This window comes from Oncorhynchus mykiss, chromosome 12, assembly GCF_057628025.1.
Source record: "Oncorhynchus mykiss isolate SJ-2025 chromosome 12, ASM5762802v1, whole genome shotgun sequence".
Lineage (NCBI taxonomy): Eukaryota > Metazoa > Chordata > Actinopteri > Salmoniformes > Salmonidae > Oncorhynchus > Oncorhynchus mykiss.
In genome coordinates this window covers 45,360,939-45,383,554 of record NC_143033.1, presented here as the reverse complement: position 1 = coordinate 45,383,554, position 22,616 = coordinate 45,360,939, and the positions used below count along the sequence as shown (strand labels likewise).

The following is a 22,616-nucleotide window of genomic DNA, read 5'->3' as shown; positions in this document are numbered from 1 at the left end:
AGAAACAAGCGGCAATATTTACAAATATTTTAAAACTGAATTCAAAAGCCTATTAAACTCTGCTTGTTCATGTGGTTTTTAGCATTGAGTCATAAATCAAGTCTGACCCTTCTACACCATGCCTTTCCACCATAAAAAATAAACCATCCTACAAAATCAAGTGTTATTTTTTGTTTGAATTAAATGTCAGTGGTTACAACTTCTTAATAACACTGTAATTCAGTGATCCAATTCATCACACACAATGGGAAGGCTGTTTTAAAGCAGACCTACAGTAAGGCAAATTAATATAATTATTTACTTAATCTCTAAACGATAAAATTATATTTTTTTTATGAAGCTCTCAAATCAGCCATGATTAATCAACAAAACCTTAAATTATCCTTGATTTTCACTTTAAATGTCCATGACACTCACTTTGATGGTCAATGACACCAATCTGTGCCTCTCTCCTTTTTTCTTAACCCTTTCCCAGATTGTGTGGTTGTTTTGTTAGGGTTGCGCCAATTCAAATCTGCTATCTGGATAAGTATGACACTGAGTCACCGATTGTATACTATGTATTTTTTATTAGCTAAGCAATAAGTGGTAAATGCAATTTTCGTATATACGGGCTCTCTGTCCCACCTCACAGGGCAAAACAGAGAACTAACTTGTTCCTGACAAAGATATTATAGATATACTCTTACAGAGGTAGTTCCTGCTTCCGAGCCGGCCTGTCAGAGTAGAGACTGGGTGTGGTTTAGACTCACCCAGCCTATCGTTGATTGTTGGCTCAGAGGCTGGTCCCAGCGCCCTAAGCGCTTCAGCGGTCAGTCATTGTAGCTGTGTAGAATATACTGTTAGCAGGCACCTGGCTCCTGTTATCTAACAAAAGACCGTTTGTTCTCGCAACACTACGTTCTGAATGTGCCCCCCCCCAACTCATTGCACAGGTCCTGTCTTCATGTTATTCTGTATTTTTCCATCATGAGAAAAGCCTCAATGTCTCAAGTCAGCAATGTTGCATAACACATACATCCACACAAGCCAACAGCAGATAATATTCAATCACATATATGGTAACTGCTATATTGCATAACACAGAATCCTCATAGTTTTGAATATATTGTATTTGCTTAATAAATTGTTAGCTAACTTTTATATGCCAGCTGATGCCTTATTGCATAATATAGGCCTACGTACATGTTTTAGCCTACAAATAAATGTAGGCTGTTGCAGTGAAAGAGGAGACTGCCTCTTTGGCATAGCACACGCTGTTGGAAAAGCAGACAGATAAAACTGTGGTTACTACCATATTCTTTCTTTAGGGTATTTAGGGTCTTTAGGGTATTTCTTATTATATTACTTCACATTGATAGACAATTCACTAGAAAGCAATGCAAATGTTCCTTTCAGGGAAAGATTCGATCATCAGAAAACGGTGTTTACAAAAATGAAACACGTTGCATTATGGGAGTAGAATGATTGACACGGCAGCCATTTTCCTGCTGGACGCCGTGTTCCCACCATTGTGTGAGAGATAGTAAATACTGAAACTGCTAGACAACCATAACATTTATTTCCTTGCGAAAAAACATTTATATTCACGTCAGGTAAGTGGCATATTTTAGCATGTTGTTTTGTCTAAAACATTTAGCCACATTTTTATATAAGTTTTAGATTGGTTAAACTTCATTTTATTTCAAAATATCCTTCCATTCCGTCGGTGTAGAAATGGAAAAGCGACTGCCGCGATGCCAGAGGCTTTCTACTTCCACTGGCGGAAGCAGATATAAAATTCTGATCCAATTTCATGTATAGTTTTACTTCGCTTGTACGGTGTAAACAAACATTCACATACAACTCAAAGCAACTTTTTGGATAGCTACAGTTGTCTACTTTGATGTTTTAATACTCTTAGTCCTGAATTTTGCTTTGTTTTTATTAGATTTTTCAAAGTTCATGTCCCGCTCTTTGCCAGTACATTGGTAGACTATTCGATTGCCTCTTCATCTGCGGCCATAATCTTGCGGTTAGAGGCGGCACAATGGTTTGTGGACCCATCCCTACGTTCTAAGTAGTGTATCTTGATTGGTCGACAGCGAGAAAAATGCCCACTGGATTGGATGTTTTTCGATAGGCGATCTGCATACTAGTTTGATTGGTTGGGCAGTATCTGAGTGTTCACGGGTAGGATACTGGCTCAGAGAAATAGATTTCCATGACTGGCCCACTGTTGCTGTAGCATTGCAGCTGTTCAGCAAAATAGAAAGTTGTCATAACAGAGTAGTACTCCAGATGGAACCATTTCAATCATAATTTCTCCATAATAGCAACATACTAGTTAGTCTGATTAATCAGGCTGTAATACACAATAAATTGGTATATAAACTTGAGACATTTGTTTGCAAAAAAATCAGCTAAATATCCCTTACAAGCCAGAATGTTTAATGAATTTACAATTACTATACCGGTTGTACGTGTGGTTTGGCCTTTTGCTGCTCAAAATTTCAGACAAAATATCCACGGGAAAGTATTGTTTACCTGACTTTTTAAGAGAGCTTGTAGGTACAGTGCATTCTGAAAGTATTCAGACGCCTTGACTTTTTCCACATTTTGTTACGTTGCAGCCTTATTCTAAAATGGATTAAATAAATAAGTCCTCATCAATCTACACACAATACCCCATAATGACAAAGCGAGAATGTATTTTTAGACATTTTTGCAAATTTATTAGAAATAGAAAAACAGATACCTTGAGTATTCAGACCCTTTGCTATGAGACTCGAAATTAAGCTCAGGTGCATCCTGTTTCTATTGATAATCCTTGAGATGTTTCTACAACTTAATTGGAGTCCACCTGTAGTAAATTAAATTGATTGGGCATGATTTGGAAAGGCACACACCTGTCTATATAAGGTCCCACAGTTGACTGTGCATGTCAGAGCAAAAACCAAGTTGTGAGGTTGAAAACATTGTCTGGAGAGCGCTGAGACAGGATTGTGGCAAGGCACAGATCTGGGGAAGGGTAACAAAAATGTCTGCAGCATTAAAGGTCCCCAAGAACACAGTGGCCTCCATCATTCTTAAATGGAAGAAATTTGGAACCACCTAGAGCTGGCTCCCCAGCCAGGTTCAATATCCAATACAAAACAAGATTCTCTGCTCTGAGGAAACCAAGATTGAACTCTTTGGCCTGAATGCCAAGCATCACGTCTGGAAGAAACCTTGCACCATCCCTACAGTAAAGCATGGTGGTGGCAGCATTCTGCTGTGGGGATGTTTTTCCAGCGTCGGGGACAGGGAAACTACTCAGGATCGAGGGAAAGATGAACGGAACAAAATACATAGAGATCCTTGATGAAATCCTGTTCCAGAGTGCTCAGGACCTCAGACTGAGGCAATGGTTCACCTTCCAACAGGACAACGACCCTAAGCACAGAGCCAAGACAACGCAGGAGTGGCTACGGGATAAGCCTCTGAATGTCCTTGAGTGGACCAGCCAGAGCCCAGACTTGAACCCGATCGAACATCTCTGGAGAGACCTGACAGAGCTTGAGAGGATCTGCAAAGAAGAATGGGAGAAACTCCCCAAATACAGGTGTGCTAAGCTTGTAGCGTCATACCAAAGAAGACTCAAGGCTGTAATCGCTGCCAAAGGTGCTTCAACAAAGTACTGAGTATAGTCTGAATACTTTTTTTTTCTTTTTTTTTCTTTTTGTATTTTTTGTTGTATTTTTTTGTTATTGCAAATTTGCAAAAATGCCCCAAAATGTTTTTGCTTTGTCATTATGCGTGTAGATTGATAAAGGGTAGAAAACGATAAACATTTAATCCATTTTAGAATAAGGCTGCAAAATAACAAAATGTGGAAAAAGTCCAGGGGTCTGAATACTTTGCGAACGCGCCCTATATTTGTTTGGGACTTAGGTAAAGTTTTATGATTTTTTTTTTCCATCAGTACCTATTGAAGCAAGCATGACATGACAAAGAAACTTGTATATTCTGAATCAGGGGAGGATGGAGAACGATCTTTTTTAATTTTTTAAAATTCAATTTCCAATATAAAACAAACTGCCTAGGTACTGAACCATAAACCAGCTCTCTAAAAAGTCAGGTTAGCAATACTTTCCTATGGATGTTTTTTCTCATTTTGAGTAGCAGAAGGACAAACCGCACAGACAACTGGTACAGTAAGTTTAAATGTATTGTTATTTAACATTCTGGCTCGTAAGGAACATTTACAAGATTTTCCACACAAATGTATCAGGCTGTATATTCCAATGAATTGTGTATTAGTCTGATTAATCAGACTAGTACGCTTAACACTTGGAAAAATTGTATTTCAATATATTTGCAACTCACAGAATGTGTATAACAGAGCGTTGTTGACACATTCAACGCGTTTCCAATGTGGTTTTTCCTGTCTTTCAAGTATAACTAACTCGTCATGGCTCGTACCAAGCAGACCGCCCGTAAATCCACTGGAGGAAAGGCTCCACGTAAGCAGCTGGCCACCAAGGCTGCCCGCAAGAGTGCGCCGTCCACCGGTGGGGTCAAGAAGCCCCATCGTTACAGGTAAAGCATCGGTTCACCCCTAGAAATAAAAGTTTGTGTTCACCATTGAAAGTACACACGTGGATACAGCCCTATTATGACATGTAGAGCTTGTGTGAAACCACACAGGTGCTACCAATCCATATTGTTATGGAAATGACTTGACAATCCTATAAGTCCCTGTGTGTCCGAAATGCCACCCTATTTCCTATATAGCGCACTACTTTTGACCAGGACACATAGGAAATAGGGGGACATTTCAGACGCAGACACTGTTTTCAATTAGCCGTTCAACAAGCCTTATAACTAAGCAGTGACTGCTGGTAAACGGTCGTCACCATTCAGTGTTTACCATGGCCAGAAACAACCAGGGCAGTAGCATTCAGCATGGGGATATGAGCAGTGAAGTACTATAGTAAAAGAGAAAAGAATATAATGACTTTTTCCCCCTAGTCATACTGACAGTGTGTTGGTTCCAGGCCCGGCACTGTGGCGCTCCGTGAGATCCGTCGGTACCAGAAGTCCACTGAGCTGCTTATCCGCAAGCTGCCCTTCCAGCGCCTGGTGAGGGAGATTGCTCAGGACTTCAAGACCGACCTGCGCTTTCAGAGCGCCGCCATCGGAGCACTTCAGGTCAGTGGCTGTGTGTGAGTGAAGCTCTGTTCCTCCTAACCCAGATCATGTCCTAATTGGCCTATACACATCTCAAAATTCCTATTTTTGTGCTGACCCACTGTTCACCATGCGTGTGTGTGTGTGAAAATGATTCTGTCTGCAGGAGGCGAGCGAGGCATACCTGGTGGGTCTGTTTGAGGACACCAACCTGTGCGCCATCCATGCCAAGCGTGTCACCATCATGCCCAAAGACATCCAGCTGGCACGCCGCATCCGTGGAGAGCGTGCTTAGATGCTGTCCTTTCTTTTCTCCAATGTTTCAGCTCTATTCTCTTTTTTTCTTTACCTCTAACTGTCCTCACCTTCACTCTCTCGTTCCCCCCGCCCTTCCATCTCTCTCCTCAGCCCCCTCTCGCTGTATTCTTATTGGTAGACTTTAGAGTAACAGTGATTATGATGAGATAGAAATGTGTTTGAAAAGTCTCGTCTCTCATAGTTTTTGTCTTCAGCAGATGCTATAGGGTATCTTTTTTGTGCATGTAGTAGGAGTCGCTGATCAGACAAATACACACACATGCTTAGAACCATGCATTCTCAGCTCTCCTACAACAAAACCACTCTGATTGACCAGGGGAGATATCAGGCATGTGTGTGTGTTTTGCGACAGGCGTCGGGTTTCTGCAACACTCACACACACACACACACACGGGGGCAGACCATAGGGGTGTCGCCCGGGGCTAGTCTGCTTAAGGGGAGTGGCAACTTCCACAGCAGGGTGCTACTTAAACTAACCCCAGGGCCTCTGCCCTGTCTGCCCACCTCCCATTCTCACCCACTTCCTGCTCCATCCTCTACACCTGATCTGGGGTACTCTCCCCATGCACCCTCCTGCCCACCACAGCCAGACCCCTTCCCCGCCTACTCCCCTGATCCCTATCCAGCCCTTCCACACTCTCCTGCCCCTCTAAATTGATGGTTGGGGGGTGGTTGTCTGTGGAGCGCCATTAGTCTGTTGGTGTGAGAGCTCTGATCAGCCAAGCAAATTGTATTCAAAGGCAAACGAGTATCTCTTCTTGGCTACTTAATTTTTTGTATTATTATTACTATCATTGTGGATATGGTGTCATTAAAAAATATATATATAATTCATACATTTTCTTTTTACAACTGCCAGAGATGTCAAAATAGGAATAAGGAGAAAAAAAGTGATTGATGTTTTCAGACATGGGAAACTCTTGTTTTTACAGAATTATTTTTAAACCAATCAGGAAGAGCTCTGTTTCATAAGCGAGCTCCTGTTCCAATGGCAGCCACACGGGGCCGATATATACCAGCCGCCTTCCTATTTCGTTTCTCACTATCAGTTTGTCATTATCCATGATGCTACTCTCAATCTCTTTACCTGATCTCTGTCTCTTAAGATGAGCATTAGAGTTGTCACATCTGTATAAATTGACTTTGTAGTAGCAAGAGTTACTCTGCACGTTTGGGTTCTTTTCTGTTGCTCTCACGTCTCTAGCTCTGACGATAGAATCTGTCCTTTTCCTCGAAATTTGTGATACACAATATAACCTCATGTTTGTTTTCTTATTTTTTCTTATTCCTCCAGATTTTCAGATGTTTAAATAAGCTGATGTTTGTATTTTCCAAATTTCTCATATTATGGTGGTAATAAATAGATATCCAAATGGGTGTCTTTGTCCGTTTCCTTTTCTACAAATGTTTCGCTCTTTACTTGTTGTGTGCGTAGTCTAAGAGATGTAGGGTTTTGATTGATGAAACATTCCGGTGAGCTACCCATTTTGATTTGAAAGAATATGACTTATAAATGCAACTAGATTACCGATGGGAACCTTTTGGTGGGGGCCACAAAAAATCTGAAGTCATTGAGGGACTGGGGTTGCTCACATGTCTGTATACCCACATGTGCATCATGCAATTCTACTAATTTTGCTATGGGGCAGAGAGGAAATAACTTTTTTAGAGCTAATTTCCTGTGATTCTACACATTTTGCCATAAACTGGAGAGAAATGTTTGCAGTTTTTAATATCTGAGTGAGACTGACAGGGCTCCCAAGTGGCGCAGCGGTCTAAGGCACTGCATCTCAGTGCTAGAGGCGTCACTACAGACCCTGGTTTCATTCCAGGCTGTATCACAACCTGCCGTGATTAGGAGTCCCATAGGGTGGCGCACAATTGGCCAAGCGTCGTCCGGTTTAGTGTTTGGCCGGGGTAGGCCGTTATTGCATATAAGAATATGTTCTTAACTGACTTGCCTAGTTAAATAAAAACAATCAATGTGGAAACCCTTGGCTGATAATTCAACCATGATTACTAAATTTAGATACCTGACCGCTAGACTTATTTACCAATCTAAAAAATGTTAACTGACATGGGCTAATTGAGTGACTAGCAGTGACTCACATAAGAGAAACTTGCCGATTTCCCCCTCAGCAAACATAGAACATTTGGCATGGGTCCTGAGATCCTCAAAAGGTTCTACAGCTGCAACATCAAGAGCATCCTGACCGGTTGCATCACTGCCTGGTATGGCAATTGCTCGGCCTCCGACCGTAAGGCACTTCAGAGGGTAGTGCTAATGGCCCAGTATATCACTGGGGCAAAGCTGCCTGCCATCCAGGACCTCTACACCAGGCAGTGTCGGAAGAAGGCCCTAAAAATTGTCAAAGACCCCAGCCACCCTAGTCATAGACTGTTCTCTCTACTACCACATGGCAAGCTGTACCGGAGTGCCAAGTCTAGGACAAAAAGGCTTCTCAACAGTTTTTACCCCCAAGCCATAAGACTCCTGAACAGGTAACCAAATGGTTACCCGGACTATTTGCATTGTGTGCCTCCCCCTCTATCTTGCAACAGTAAGTTGAGACCCCGAATGAGTGCCTTCGAAAGGGGTGCGGTCCGCCGGCAGACAGTTGCCCATCCCTGCCCTGTCGTATCCAAAAAACTAAGGAGCTAGAACTCAAATGTTTGTTTTTGCAGGCACTGAGTTACTCTGCAGCAATGTTCCTATCTTTGCCAATAAGGCAAAGCAAACAAATGATATACAGCTTGAAATCATGTTTTTGAAAGTAATGTTGCTCTCATGGAATGTCATTCCTAAAGCACAATAGAAACCAATTGCTTTTTGCATGTGAATATGCATTGCAATCCTATGCTCCTTGCTTACACTTTTGTTAGTGGCCCACTCCAAGAGGAATTGTCGAAAATGTGCTATATAGCAGTGTAAGATAGCGAATCCCAAGTTAGATTAGGTTGTCAGAGCTTTGTAAATGTATTTATTTTTGTTACATCATCAGAGATCTGTGTGCGTAGGTAGACATGCCTGTTTTCTTTCCTAGTTCCTCTTACAATGCCTGACCAGAGGGGTAAGAAGTTGAACAGCAGTAGATTTGGCACAGTTTGTACTGCGCTACAGTTCCACCAACTAGTAGGGATATATAGTTGCCAAAAGTTTCCAAACGTGCGGTGGAAAATGAAAATGAGTGTTTCTGAAGTTAAAATAGTATCTCTCTGTTTTGGACAGTTTTTTTCCATCAGTTTCTTGCTTAGTGAACACGACCCAGGTAGCCTATGTTTATTTCTTCCATTTTTTATTTAACCTTTATTTAAATAGGCAAGTCATCCTCCTACAAGGGCTAGGATAAAAAAAACATCTATATTACATCTTCGTAATCTAGCATGGGTAGGATGGTCATCTGAATCAGGGTTAGTTTGGCAGCTGGGGAAGGTAGTAGGACTTGCCCTAGCTGTGTGTGAAATGTGGTGCCTCTATCACAAAAGGCACAAATTCTCTCAAATTTGATACTAATGAATATCAACCTGGTCCTGCAGAGGTACGGTGGTGTGCAGGGCTTTTCTCCGGCCAACACAGCACCAAAACACCTGGGGTGTATTCATGACGGAAACCATTTACTGTTTAAGAACCAAACGGAGGCAAACAGAGCAAAATGTGAGTTTATTTTGAACACATTCAGGTATGTCCCTCCCCGTTTCATTCCATTTGCTCCCGTTTAAGAAATGTTTTGCAACAGAATCGGTGGAATGTATACCACCCTGATACAGCTAATCAACTCTAGGTCTCGATAAACTCAGATGAATGAAGTAGTTTTGTGCTGGGCTGGAGGTAAAACCTCCACGTCCAGTAGCTCTCCAATGATCACCAGGGTTGGTGACCATTGTTTTACAATTGTTTGTTTTTTAAAACTGGTTTATACAGGTTTATGTTGTATACATATACCACTTGACCCACTCTTTATTTTGTGAATAGCGTTTATTGTGTGAATAAGTGTTTCTTTGCATTAGGGTACGCACATCTCGTCTGAACTAAGTTCTCCATCATTGAGTTAGAGTAGTCATTGGACTCAAAAGTTTAAACTGATGTGGTTGAGTGTTTGTGTTCCTTATTCCCTAAAGAGAAAGGAAATGCTATATTTTAAGGGGTCATGATTTGGTGATTTACGTCTTATGTGTTAAGGGTTTACAGTTTGTGAGTATACTTCAGATAGAAGGGCAGACAATGGGCAACATTTTAAAACTCTTTGCAATGGAAAAGAAGATATCAGGGTTAGTTTTGCAGCTGGGGTATGTAGTAGGACGTTGTTGTTTGTGATGTTGTTTGTGATTGGACAACTCCAGCTAGTCCCTCCCTGTGTGTCTGTTTGGTGGTTAATGAACACGACCCACATTGGGAATGCTGTGTCTCTATATTCACCTTCCCCAAGGTCTGCTGAGTGCTGCTGTCCTTCCTCCATCCCCCACCACATCTGCTCCTTTCAGAGATTACTGGCAACATGTCTGTCTGTCTAAAACTCTCTGTGCTGATGACGGGCAGATTACAACCGCACTGCACACTCTGAGAGAGATTAACCAATCAGGACCCAGACAGAGAGGGCAGGGATTAACCAATCAGATCACAGAGAGGGAGGGCAGAGGGATTAAAGTGTGGGATTAACCCAGCGAGTTGAGTGCGTATGTGGTGTGCGTATTGAGTGCGCTATGGAAAACTCTCCAGTTTCCCTTTTCTCAATGCTATACTCTATTATGTTTGTGTTCAAAGGAACTCTTCATCAATTCATCACCCTCCTATGTTATTCACTTGCAACATTGTTAGATAAATATACTTTTGTTCCACTCTGAAAAACAAAGTTATTCTGTTCTATAAATTAATAGGTTTTTCATTTTCAGAGTCCATATTTGTCCAAGTTTAAAGTAACAAATTGTTACTCTGTCACCTAATGAGGAATCTAGTCATCTTCAGATACTGTAACATTTTTATGGAATCCATCATTTGCAATGTCTAGATTTCAACACACATTTGTAATGAAGATGTCGTATTGGCAAAGATAGGAACATTGCTGCAGAGTAACTCAGTGTCCATCGATTTTATAACACACACGAACACACACACACACACATCGCATACACATTGAATACACATATTGTACTCACAAACAAGTATACACCCGCACACAAATGTCCACTTGTGGTCAAATTGCATGGCATGTAACCAGGTCAACTAGGGATTACTGAGTTGTAAGAGTTGTCAGAAGAGGGGGGTGAGGTGGAGTAGTGGGGGTGTGGAGGGAGGCAAAGGGGGATAAGAGGCTGGCAGAGATGAAGGGGAATAGATGGGTTTGAGGGAAGGGGTGGGATACGGCAGGAAGTAAATGTTCTTTGTGTTACCCTGAGGGACGATAGACAATACTTTATGTCACAGATGACAGCCTTGGTTGTTCTTTGGACATTGAACAATTTTTGTAAGGAAATAAATAAAGAGGAAGTGATGACATCTCTGAGTCACTCATTTTCCTCTATAGCAGAGTTTGAGTTGATCTGAAATATGTTTGAACCATGGCCTGTGTGTTTAAATCAGTTTCTAGTTAAGTCTTTCCCATATAGTATTATCATCAAGGGTGTCCTTCCTTCTTTTTATAGGGTATACTTAGCTTTTTTCAAGGAGAAAGGGAAAAATTGAGACCATTGGTAGAGGAGATTGAGAGACATGTAGATGACCGACAAACAGGGAAAGAGACTGCGAGAGAGAAGGAAGAGGAAAAGAGGGGGAGAGATAGAGGTAGAGAGAAAAGAGAGAGAGATGGGGAGGGAATGAAGGAGGGAGAGAGATAAGGAAAGAGAGATAGAGGGGGACAAAGGAGTAATCCTGACTAATTCACTTAGGGCATTGCTAAAGGGAGGGTAAGAGGATTGGGCCACTCCAGAATCAGATCAGCAAAAATACCTGACAGCAAGACGCACTCGTGGGCCAAGGGGGCAACACAACAGAAACTACACGCACATAATATAACACATAACAACATGGCCACTTGTTAAGTTCTGGGTCAGTTTTGTACTTCAACTCAACCAATTTAAAATCCAAATAGGGAATACCAATACATGATGTACAGTATATTTGAATGCAAAAAAACCTGAACCCCTTCATATAAATTGTGAAACGAAAATGTCACTCAAACTTGTAATCACAATGACGTTCGTTGGGCATAAATGTAGATTCAAAGTTAGCTTTAATATTTCACACAAAAAAACATAGAAGCCATTTTTTTTTCTCCCATCAAAATGTAATAGCAACGACACTAGCCTAACACCATAGTAACATGTTAGCTCCAATAGCCTAAAAGTAACCAAATTAAGATTTAAATTGTAGCATATATAACAACAACTAAACTCAAATTAACACTGATAGTCTTTCAGAACAAAAAAGAGAGAGACTAAGAGAGTATTAAAGCCCTGTGAATATGATCTATTGATATGTTTCTTGAAAACAGCAGAAAAAAGAACAGAGGAATGATTGAGTATTGCGTGGTTGTATCAATAGAATTCTCTTGAGGATGTCTTTCCATGACAGACCAATCAATGCATCTGAACCATGGCCTGTGTGTTTAAGTCCGTTTCTAGTTGAGTGTCTTTCCATATAGTATGATCCTCAGGGGCATCCTTCCCTTCTACTGTATGAGAAATGAACTGGACCTGATCTCCTGCATTCACAGTCAGGAGGTATCAATTATATCCCTGCGTCTATCTTCTCCTCTCTCACCTGAATGGAAAACACATTCTACAGGGGTTGTAAAAACCAAGATTATAAATGAGAAACAAAACTTACAAACAAGAAATAACCAAAACAAAGTAATCTGTCAGAATAATTTGATCGTATTTGATCGTGTATCTGGTGAGGGCCTCATTCATTCACAACTCCTCCCACTCTTGTTCTTGTTCTTGTTCTTCTCTACAGCACCTGGAACTTCCACGAATTCTGGTCTTTGTGGTCCAGGCAGTCCATGGTGCTGAAGCCCAGCTTCCACGCCTGCTGGTCTTTGTAGTCCAGGCAGTCGACGGAGGTGAAGCCCAGCGAAGCGGCCGTGCCGTAGCCCTGGGAGGAGAGCGAGGCGGGTGACTGGCTCAGCGAGCCCCCCATGGAGGGCACGGTGATGGGGCTGAGGGCGCCGTTTGCCGACAGCTGTGAGTGCATGGGCGAAAGGTAGGCGCCACAGTCCAAGCCTGTGAAATAGGAGGAGGTGCCGGCGTAGCCCTGGGCGTAGGCCTGAGGCTGGCCGTAGCTCATGGGGTAGGCAGAGGGCCGCTGCATGCAGGGCGCCGAGGAGGCCAGAGGGTCAGGGAGTGGCGAGATGGCTGGGCTCCAGATGGAGATGGGTGCATTGCCAGGGTTGTTGCCACTAGTGGGCAGGGAGGGGCCTGATGGGTCGGGGGAGGGGCTGTAGGAGCCAGAGGGGTTGTTGGATGAGGGGTCGGGGCCATTGCTGGGCTGGTCCTGGGCCGGTGACGCCTTCTTCTTGGGCGGGCGGGGCTTGGACTGGCCGCTGCTCTGCTGCTGCTGCTGGCGGCACTTGGCACGGCGATTTTTGAACCACACCTGCAGAGACCGAGACAGACAAACACAACCCCTTAGAATAGAGAAAGAAAATATGTAGAAATTCTGTGATTGTGAAAGTAAGTTGTTTGGTGGAGGGAAAAGGACATCATGTTACTACATAATTGTTGATATATCTGTCACTATGCCAATGTGCACCTACAGATGTAGGATCTTCATTTGATCACCCTGTTGCAAGAGAACTTTATTGAAATGAAAAAAACTTGTTGTATATTTGAGGTTTAAAAATGCTTCTGAAGTTGATTTTCCCTTATGAAAATGTATCATTCCCTACAAAATTGTACATTAATTATACCATTGAGAGTTCTAAAGGTACTCGCACTCAAATCATGAAAAGGAAGAATCAAAGGAGGCTGATATGCTAAAATAATATACTTTATTTAATCCATGCTTAAATTATATCAATCAGCCTCCTTGGGTTATTCCTTTGTATGGTTTGAGTGCGAGTACCTTTTGAACTCTCGATTGTAATGAATGGACATTTTTGTCAGGGTTGATTCATTTTTTTGTAAGGGAAAAACCTTTTGAACTTGATTTTTTTCTCCTACGCACAACCCACCTTTCTTACTAGCTTGAAAGCAAACCCTCATACTGGCTGTCTACATTAATTATAATCCACATAATATACTGGCTCAACTTAAGATCCTACATCTGTATACTCTGTGATAGTATTTGTGTGTCAAAACCGTATCGGACAGAACTGTGAGCTAAACTGTCACGAGTGTGGGATGTGTATGTACAGAGCATTTAGTAGGCTACATGTCCTTCTACAGTCTTTACCACAATACTGGTGAATTGTACTCTGAGAGCATATGCCACTATCTCTTCTTTATATTTTCATATTGGCTACTTTATCTACAGTGCCTTCAGAAAGTATTCATACTCTGACTTATTCCACATTTTGTTGTGCTACAGCTTGAATTCAAAATGGATAAAATATATATTTTTCTCTCACCCATCTGCACACAATAACCCATGATGACAAAGTGAAAACATGTTTTTAGAACTTTTTGCAAAGTTACTGAAAATGAAATTCAGAAATATCTCATTTACATAAGTATTCATGCCCCTGAGTCAATACATGTTAGAATAATCTTTGGCAGCGATTACAGCTGTGAATCTTTCTGTGTATGTCTTTAAGAGCTTGGCACACCTGGATTGTCTAATATTTGCACATTATTCTTTAAAAAATTATTCAAGAGTGGTTAAGGGCGCTGTACTGCAGCGCCAGCTGCGCCACCAGAGACTCTGGATTCGCGGCCAGGCTCTGTCGTAACCGGCCGCGACCGGGAGGTCCGTGGGGCGACACACAATTGCCCTAGCGTCGTCCGGGTTAGGGAGGGTTTGGCCGGTAGGGAAATCCTGGTCTCATCGCGCACCAGCGACTCCTGTGGCGGGGCGGGCGCAGTGCACGCTATTCAAGGTTGCCAGGTGCACGGTGTTTCCTCCGACACATTGGTGCGGCTGGTTACCGGGTTGGATGGCGCTGTGTGGCTTGGTTGGGTTGTGTATCGGAGGACGCATGACTTTCAACCTTCGTCTCTCCTGAGCCCGTATGGGAGTTGTAGCGATGAGACAAGATAGTAGCTACTAAACAATTGGATCCCACAAAATTGGGGAGAAAAAGGGGTCAAATTAAAAAATTGAAAAAAAAAAAATTCTTCAAGCTCTGTCAATTTGGTTGTTGAGCATTGATAGATAGACAATTGCAAGTCTTGCCATAGATTTTCAAGCTGATTTAAGTATAAACTGTAACTAGGCCACTCGGGAACACTTAATTTGTCAGGATGCATGTGATGAAATAGTCTTATTCTGTACAGGCTTCCTTTTCTTCACTCTGTCATTTAGGTTAGTATTGTGGAGTAACTAACTCAGTTTTTTTCCTATCACAGCCATGTAACTTTTTTTACAGTCACCATTGGCCTCAAGGTAAAATCCCTGAGCAGTTTCTTTCCTCTCGGGCAGCTGAGTTAGGATGGACGCCTGTATCTATGTAGTGACTGGGTGTATTGATACACCATCCAAAGTGTAATAAATAACTTCACCATGCTCAAAGGGATATTCAATGTCTGCTTATTTTATTTGTACCCATCTACCAATAGATGCCCTTCTTTGCGATGCATTGGAAAACCTCCCTGGTCTTTGTTGTTGAATCTGTGTTTGTAATTCACTGCTCGACTGAGGGACCTTACAGATAATCGTATGTGTGGGGTACAGAGATAAGGTAGTCATGAAAAAATCACGTTAAACATAATTCCATCATCATTAGACCGTACCTGTACACGCGACTCGGGGAGGTTGATCTTGAGGGCCACCTCCTCCCTCATGAAGATGTCGGGGTAGCGGGTCTTGGAGAACATGGCCTCCAGGATATCCAGCTGGTTGCGTGTGAAAGTGGTGCGCTCGCGACGCTGCTTCCGCGGGGTGGCTGAGAAATCCAGAGACACAGAGACTGTGTGACAATAATGGTATGATGGAATGGCATTAATGGACAGTAGCACTCCTCAGTGCTCAAAGTGATTGACATTCACATTGCATTTCATTAGGCTGGCAAGTCATACAGTTCATTGGTAAAGGGATGTAGCTATATCTGTTGATAACAGTGGTATTGGTTTCAATATCTATCATGACCACTCTCTATGGTAAAACAAGTCATTGGGCAATGTCATAGCCTATAGTTTCTATTATCTTTATGGTATTTTGAGATATCCAAATGAATCATAGCCTAGTAATAAAAAAAAGGCACAAAAAAAAGAAAGGCACATATGCTAATGTTGGCTATGAGAAAACTATTAGTTTCCTGACTAGTCTTTCCCCATATATGGGAAGATATGTGTTACACTAAATGGTGATTGTGTGCTAGTTGAAGAAGTGTTACAACTGGTGATGATGGTAATGGCAGATGCAAAAATAGAAATGTTGACACAGAAATGCATAGCCGAATGTAAAGGACTACTCTGACATTTATCCAACCTGGACTATCGACATTGTTTTTTGTTTTATTCTCTATTCTTTTCAATTCTCACAATGATTTCATTTTTTCTTTTTGAATAGGAATCGCTTTTATTTCCTACCCTTTGTTGAATATTGTCACATGAACAAGTCTCAAAATAATCTATTATTAGTAGTATTGATATTCTTATTGATATTATCATTGATATTCTTATTCTTATTGTTGTTGTAGTTATTATTATCATTATTATGTTATGTTGTTATACATTATTAAAATCTCTACAGGATCGGTGTCCCCCTGTGGGACGGTTGAGTTAACGTGCGCTAACGTGATTAACATGAGATTGTAAGTAACAAGAAAATGTCCCAGGACATAGACATATCTGATATGGGCAGAAAGCTTAATTCTTGTTAATCTAACTGCACTATCCAATTTACAGTAGCCATTACAGTGAAATAATACCATGCAATTGTTTAAGGAGAGTGCACAGTAATGAACTTGAAAATGTATTTATAAACCAATTAGGCACATTTGAGCAGACTTGGTACAATATTTTTTACAGAAATGCAATGGTTCATTGGATTAGTCTAAAACTTTGCACATACATACAAAATCTACATTGCGCCTAAACTGGAATTATACATTGTGGCCTTTCTCTTGCTTTTCAAAGATGATGGGGAGACCAGAGCTAATGTGTTATATTCTCCTACATTAATTTCACATTTCCACAAACTTCAAAGTGTTTCCTTTCAAATGGTATCAAGAATATGCATATCCTTGATTCAGGTCCTGAGAAACAGGCAGTTAGATTTGGGTATGTATTTTATGGCGAAAATTTAAAAAAAGGGTCCAATCCTTAGGGGCTGAAAAATCCATGGTGCATGGACATAATGCATACACTGCACACTGTTTTACGCATGAGCAGCGTCAAGCTTTGGCCAATGTATCCCGAGAAAAAATATAAACGTAACATGTAAAGTGTTGGTCCCATATTTCATCAGCTGAAATAAAATACCCCAGAAATGTTACATACGCACAAAAAAGCTTATTTCTCTCAAAATTTGTGCACAAATTTGTTTACATCCCTGTTAATGAGCATTTGTCCTTTGCCAATATAATCTATCCACCTGACAGGTGTGGAATATAAAGAAGCTGATTCATTAGCAAGATCATTACACAGGTGCACCTTGTGCTGGGGACAATAAAAGGCCACTTTAAAATGTGCAGTTTTGTCACACAACACAATGCCACAGATGTCTCAAGTTTTGAGGGAGCGTGCGATCGGCATGCTGACTGCAGGAATGTCCACCAGAGCTGTTGCTAAAGAATTGAATGTTCATTTCTCTACCATAAGCCTCCTCCAACACAATTTTTTGGCAGTACAGACCTCACAACCTCAGACCACATGTAACCACTCCAGCCCAGGACCTCCACATCCAGCTTCCTCACCTGCGGGATCGTCTGAGACCAGCCACCCTGAGGAGTATTTCTGTCTGTAATAAAGCCCTTTTGTGGGGAAAAACTCCTTCTGATTGGCTGGGCCTGCATCCCCAGTGGGCGGGCCTGGCTCCCAAGTGGGTGGGCCTATGACCTCCCAGGTCCACCTGTGGCTAAGCTCCTGCCCAGTCATGTGAAATCCATAGATTAGGGCCTAATGAATTTATTTGATTAACTGATTTCCTTATATGAATAGTAACTCAGTAAAATCGTTTAAATTGTTGCATGTTGCATTTATATTTTTGTTTTAGTATATATATATATATATATATATATATATATATATATATATATATATATATAAAAATGCAGTTTAGTTGGGCCAACTAACGCACTTTCAACATTTAGATAATAAAGAATTTACCACATTTTTTTCAATTTACCAATGTTTTTTCATTTTTCAAATATATATATATATATATATATTTGAAAAATGAAAAAACATTGGTAAATTGAAAAAAATGTGGTAAAGTCTTTATTATCTAAATGTTGAAAGTGCGTAGGCAATGGAGATAAACACAATGGTGCAGTTTGAGGCCATGTGGCCGAGAATGATATGTGCGCTGGAGATGGGGGTATGAGCAGGTGGGTCTGGGCATGGGTGATGTTATCGTCGTTTTATGTGTATGTTTTGTGTTGTTGTGTATGTTTTTTAAAATCAATTCTGACAAAAAAAATACAAAAGGAGGTAAATGACAATAAAAAAAAGGTAATATTATTTTACTCACATGGGTATCCAGCGGTGGTGTGTAGCAGGTCCATCCCAGACATGTTCATGGCGTAATGGGGTTGCTTAATGTAGGACATCATCCTCGCACCGGGTTTTTATGCCTTCTCCCTCACTTGGTCGTCTCTCTGAACAGGCACACACGACGGACTTATTTGGCTATTTCCCACTAGTCCCTCTCCGTTGGTAATGTATTGAAGTTTAGGTCCCGCTCCAAATCGACCTCGCCAAGTGACAAAGGTATCTTGAGATGTCTCAAAGTTATTTGCCTTTCTTTATTTTCCCTCTTACTGTTTCTCACTTGACTTGTCGAAAACACAAAAAAATGTAAAGTGCAACCCTCGTGACAATTGCGCACCGCAGTTTAGGACATAGTAGAGTGCGCGGACTCTTATATTTTGGCGCGCCAGGAGCAGGTAAAGGTGGGTGCTGCCGGTGAGCGGGGTGATGCCACGACACTGACTTATTTTACAGACACGGTGAGCTAATTAAAGGTACCAAGTGGACGCACAGAACCCCCCTCCCTCTCTCTCTTTCTCGCTCTATTTTGTCTCTGCCCATCCCACTACACTTCATCGCATCATCTATTAAACTTTTATTCACAGATACATTTACAAACAATTTTGCAGATAGGTCTACTTTTTCGTAGTAGAAAACGAAATATGTCACATTAAGATTTTCGCATTCGTCACATTTCCATGGAACAAAATAATATACGCCCTGGGCTGATTTATCTTTGCTTAGTAATGGGTTGGGTAACGTTTTTTGTTTTTGTTGAACATATGTATATTTCAAACTATACATACAGGGCTGTAGCAAAAAATAATATTTTGTAGTCTACTTTTTCAAATGCGAGGATTTATTAACGACAACTGATAAACATTCGTTCTCTAAACATTTGAAATCGAGACATAATATTATAAATTATACCGAGGACATATTTGACCTAGGACTATATTAATATAGTAATTAAAATGACTGAATTGAGTCCATGGTTAATATATTGCATTACTCAAAAAGTATATTCCCATTAAATTCTCAAATAAGCCTATAATTTTATGTTTCAATTTGTAATTATAATTTGAAAATCAATGAGAAATTAGTTAATGTTGGTCCAGAGTCATTTCGATTAGCCTACTTTGGAATCAAATTAAAACGTTGATGTAATTAACTATCCTCTGAACCAACATTTTATTCATAATTTCTTTTGACTTTTTTGTGATACGCCGAAAAATATTTCATATTCGTTTAATTTGATCTGTAAAAACATGTGTTTTTGCGATGTTTTCACGGGATTTTTGTAGAGTTATGTTGGCCCAACTAAACTGCATTTTTATTTAGAATATGGTGGACAATAAACATGTTGCCAATAATTTGACAAATTAAGCAAATTTTATTTAAATTAAACTGATTTGCAGTTTTTTTCAGTTGCTTTGGTGCAATTTTCACAAGTATGTGGTAAATGTTCACAACTCTTACTACAAAAATAAAAACAGATATTCAAAAAGGCAGTTGTTTCAACAGCACATGTTAAATTGACTAAGTACAACACACAAAATCATACGGTCACTTTTCACCAAACTGAATCAGTGCTTCATTTAGAAATAGGCCTACATGTTTCACATTGCAATACATGTTCATATAAAATAATTGCCTTCCACATTACTTGAAATGATCCTCTTCTAATCTGTTAAAATACATTTTACTCTGAATTAATCCGACTGCTCTTAATTTATAATAATTTAACCGTTTGGTAATCACATAGATTTTAAACTGGTTTGTCGATGTATGTCTATGGTGTATAAACATATAAAGTATGATATATACGTAATGTATTATTATGATGATGATGAATATAGATTTTGCCTGACAGGTCTGGATTGATGTTATTGCATGCCTCATCCTTGCCCCCAAGGAGGGTGGGGCTCATGGGGATTACAATCATACATCTTCTACCTCTATTGTAATCATATATTGTATTTTACAGTATTGTATTGTACTTATGTATTGTAGTGCTTCTGTACGTGACTCAGTTTGTAAGAGCATGGCACTAGCAACAGCAGAGTTGTTGGGTTTGATTCCCACTGGGGTCACATATGAACATTTGTGGACTCTGTTGTCACTTCGGGTAAAAGTGGCTCCTACGTAAATGGCATATATTACGGTGTTACAGTATTGCATTGGCCAATGCAATTTTAGTAACGCAGTGTTACCTAACTCCCCATAAAAAAACGTTATTTTGGATAGGGGATGCATTTGTTACATACAGTACAGTACATATCTGATCTTGTCAATATCAGATTTACATTTTGTAAGTGATTATCAATTAAGAGCAGTCATATTAAGCAATAGTCAAATGTATTTTCAAAAGTAATGTGAGCATTGCCTTGTGAAAGGCAATTACTTTATATTAACAGGAACGTGTATTTCTAGACGAAACACCAATGACATTTGATGAAAAAGTGTCTGCATGGTTTTGTGTGTTGTACTTAGTCAATTGAAAATGTGCTTATAGTTTTTGAAACAACTGCTTTTTTGAGGATATATTTTTTGAATGTTGTACTAAGAGTTGGGAAAATGTACCACATACTTGTGGAAATTGCACCAAAGTGATTGAAAAAAACATGGGAAAAAAGTTTTGAATATGAAACTTGCTCTGTTATAAGTGTTATCAGTTTGGAGTTTTGTAGTAAGAGTTTTGAAAATTCACCAGAAACTTGTAAAAATAGCACCAAAACGATTGAACACAACTGTAAACAGGATGGTGATTGTTGCACAATCTTCAATATGTTCTTCTGTTTAATGGTAATTTCAATGATATAACCATTCTCTAAGAATATAACTTATGCTTTATTAGCATATTACAACTTGTAGCCTAAATGTCCAAAATGTATATTTTGGTTTTTAGCCTGGCTGAAACTCAGGAATGTGGCTTCAACTTTGATTCTAAATTGCAGCTCAAGGTTTTCAATCAGTTATTGAACAGGTGCATCACACATTAAATTGCTGTTCATCAAATCAAGCCTTTCACGCATTCATTGACACATCATCAAAAGATTACAGTGAGCTGTAATAAACCAGTGTAAAAACAAACACACACTCACAGATTCACAAACATCCACAAAGCTAATTCGATGTAGCTATAATAATATACTTCATCTGAAAAGTAAGTATCTTATCTTCAAATAAAGTCAGGCAAGAAAGAGCAATCCATTCAGTGGCAGAGGGAGAGAACAAGGATAGAGAGAATGAGCTATCAGCTGATAGAATAAAGAGAAGTATAGACAACTTGGACAGACAGACAAGAAGACAGAATGGCATGTAGGTATAAAGACAGACAGACAGAGAGGTGTAGAGATGTACAGACAGCTGGCAGACAGATATAAATGAAGAAAATATAGATATCTTCTACACATGCAACTCAAAACAATAAAAGTTACAGCAACAAAAATACTTTACATAGACAGAAAAGACAAGTCACCAAACTCATGAAACGAGCGAGATGGAACAACGACCGCATTTTTGTGGACTAACATCATTGATGCCCATGTGTGTGTGTGTGAGTGTGAGTGTGCCAGTGCCAATGTGTTGGTCAACAGTTCAAGCTAAGAGAAAATTAACTACGTGGTTGTGGCTTTCGTTAGCTGTCTTTTTGGAGATCAATGTTGATTAATATTTGGACAAAACAATAATTTTAAGGCTGGATATTTTCCTCAGGATTTTTTTTGTCAAATAAATATTTGGTAAAATCCAATAGTTAACCACTTTTGTTCTAAACTTTTTTGATATTTCATTTTTATTGACAGTCAGCAACTATTCAGTGTCTACATATTGTCATAATACAGATGATTCAGACATGCAGCCAGGCTAGATTGTGGAACAGCTGCAGGAGCAATTAGGGAAGTAGAGGAAGAGGACTGAGCCCCCGTAATCCTTGGCCACATGCTGCCACGTGCCGCACCCCACATGCACACATGCACTCACGCACGCACACACACACACCAAATTACGCTACGGGAGAGCTTTGGGATGGAATTGTTGAAGATGGTGCAGTTAGAGAGACAGGGAGATGGAAACAGATTGAGGACAGAGTGAATCAGGTGAGAGAGAGAAACCGAGAGAGAGAGAGGGAGGGGGACAGGTAGACAGAAGTGATTACAGAGAATCGGCTAAGGCGGTCAAGGAGGAGGATAGGAAAGAGGAGGGGAGGAAAAACACAGGTAAACTCAGAGAGATTGAGAGTAGGGAGAGTTGGAGGGAGGAGGAACAAGGTGGCAGAGGGAAGATGGGGGTGAGGTGGATGGAGGGAGGGAGGGATGGAGAGGGGGAAGCAGGTGAAGGAATAAAGAGGGTGAAGGAGG

General features: G+C 40.5%; 2 protein-coding genes and 1 long non-coding RNA gene across 6 annotated transcripts; 1 reads left to right on the top strand and 2 right to left on the bottom strand.

Annotated features, from left to right (window-relative positions):
• Positions 1-1,192: 1,192 nt before the first annotated feature.
• LOC110537661 (histone H3.3A) lies at positions 1,193-6,846 on the top strand. Its single transcript, XM_021623872.3, has 4 exons — positions 1,193-1,595; positions 4,418-4,560; positions 5,019-5,172; positions 5,318-6,846. The coding sequence occupies exons 2-4, from the start codon at positions 4,433-4,435 to the stop codon at positions 5,444-5,446; spliced, it is 411 nt and encodes a 136-aa protein (XP_021479547.1). The 5' UTR covers positions 1,193-1,595; positions 4,418-4,432; the 3' UTR covers positions 5,447-6,846.
• Positions 6,847-10,427: 3,581 nt separating this feature from the next.
• On the bottom strand, positions 10,428-10,701 carry LOC149979191 (uncharacterized). The gene is made up of 2 exons (XR_016485089.1): positions 10,620-10,701; positions 10,428-10,540 (listed from the first exon to the last, which is right to left on the bottom strand). It is a non-coding gene; the product is annotated as an uncharacterized LOC149979191 (long non-coding RNA).
• Positions 10,702-11,679: 978 nt separating this feature from the next.
• Positions 11,680-18,741, bottom strand: LOC110537660 (homeobox protein otx5-like). 4 transcript variants are annotated; one of them, XM_021623869.3, is made up of 3 exons: positions 18,257-18,741; positions 15,355-15,530; positions 11,680-13,060 (listed from the first exon to the last, which is right to left on the bottom strand). In XM_021623869.3, exons 1-3 carry the CDS (start codon positions 18,336-18,338, stop codon positions 12,416-12,418), a joined length of 903 nt encoding a protein of 300 aa, XP_021479544.1. In that variant the 5' UTR covers positions 18,339-18,741; the 3' UTR covers positions 11,680-12,415. The 4 variants fall into 4 exon arrangements, with proteins under 4 accessions (XP_021479544.1, XP_021479545.1, XP_090048687.1 ...); XM_021623870.3 differs by having other exon boundaries at positions 15,355-15,506; XM_090192561.1 differs by lacking the exon at positions 18,257-18,741 and adding an exon at positions 17,419-17,649 and having other exon boundaries at positions 15,355-15,506.
• Between the last annotated feature and the right edge of the window lie 3,875 nt (positions 18,742-22,616).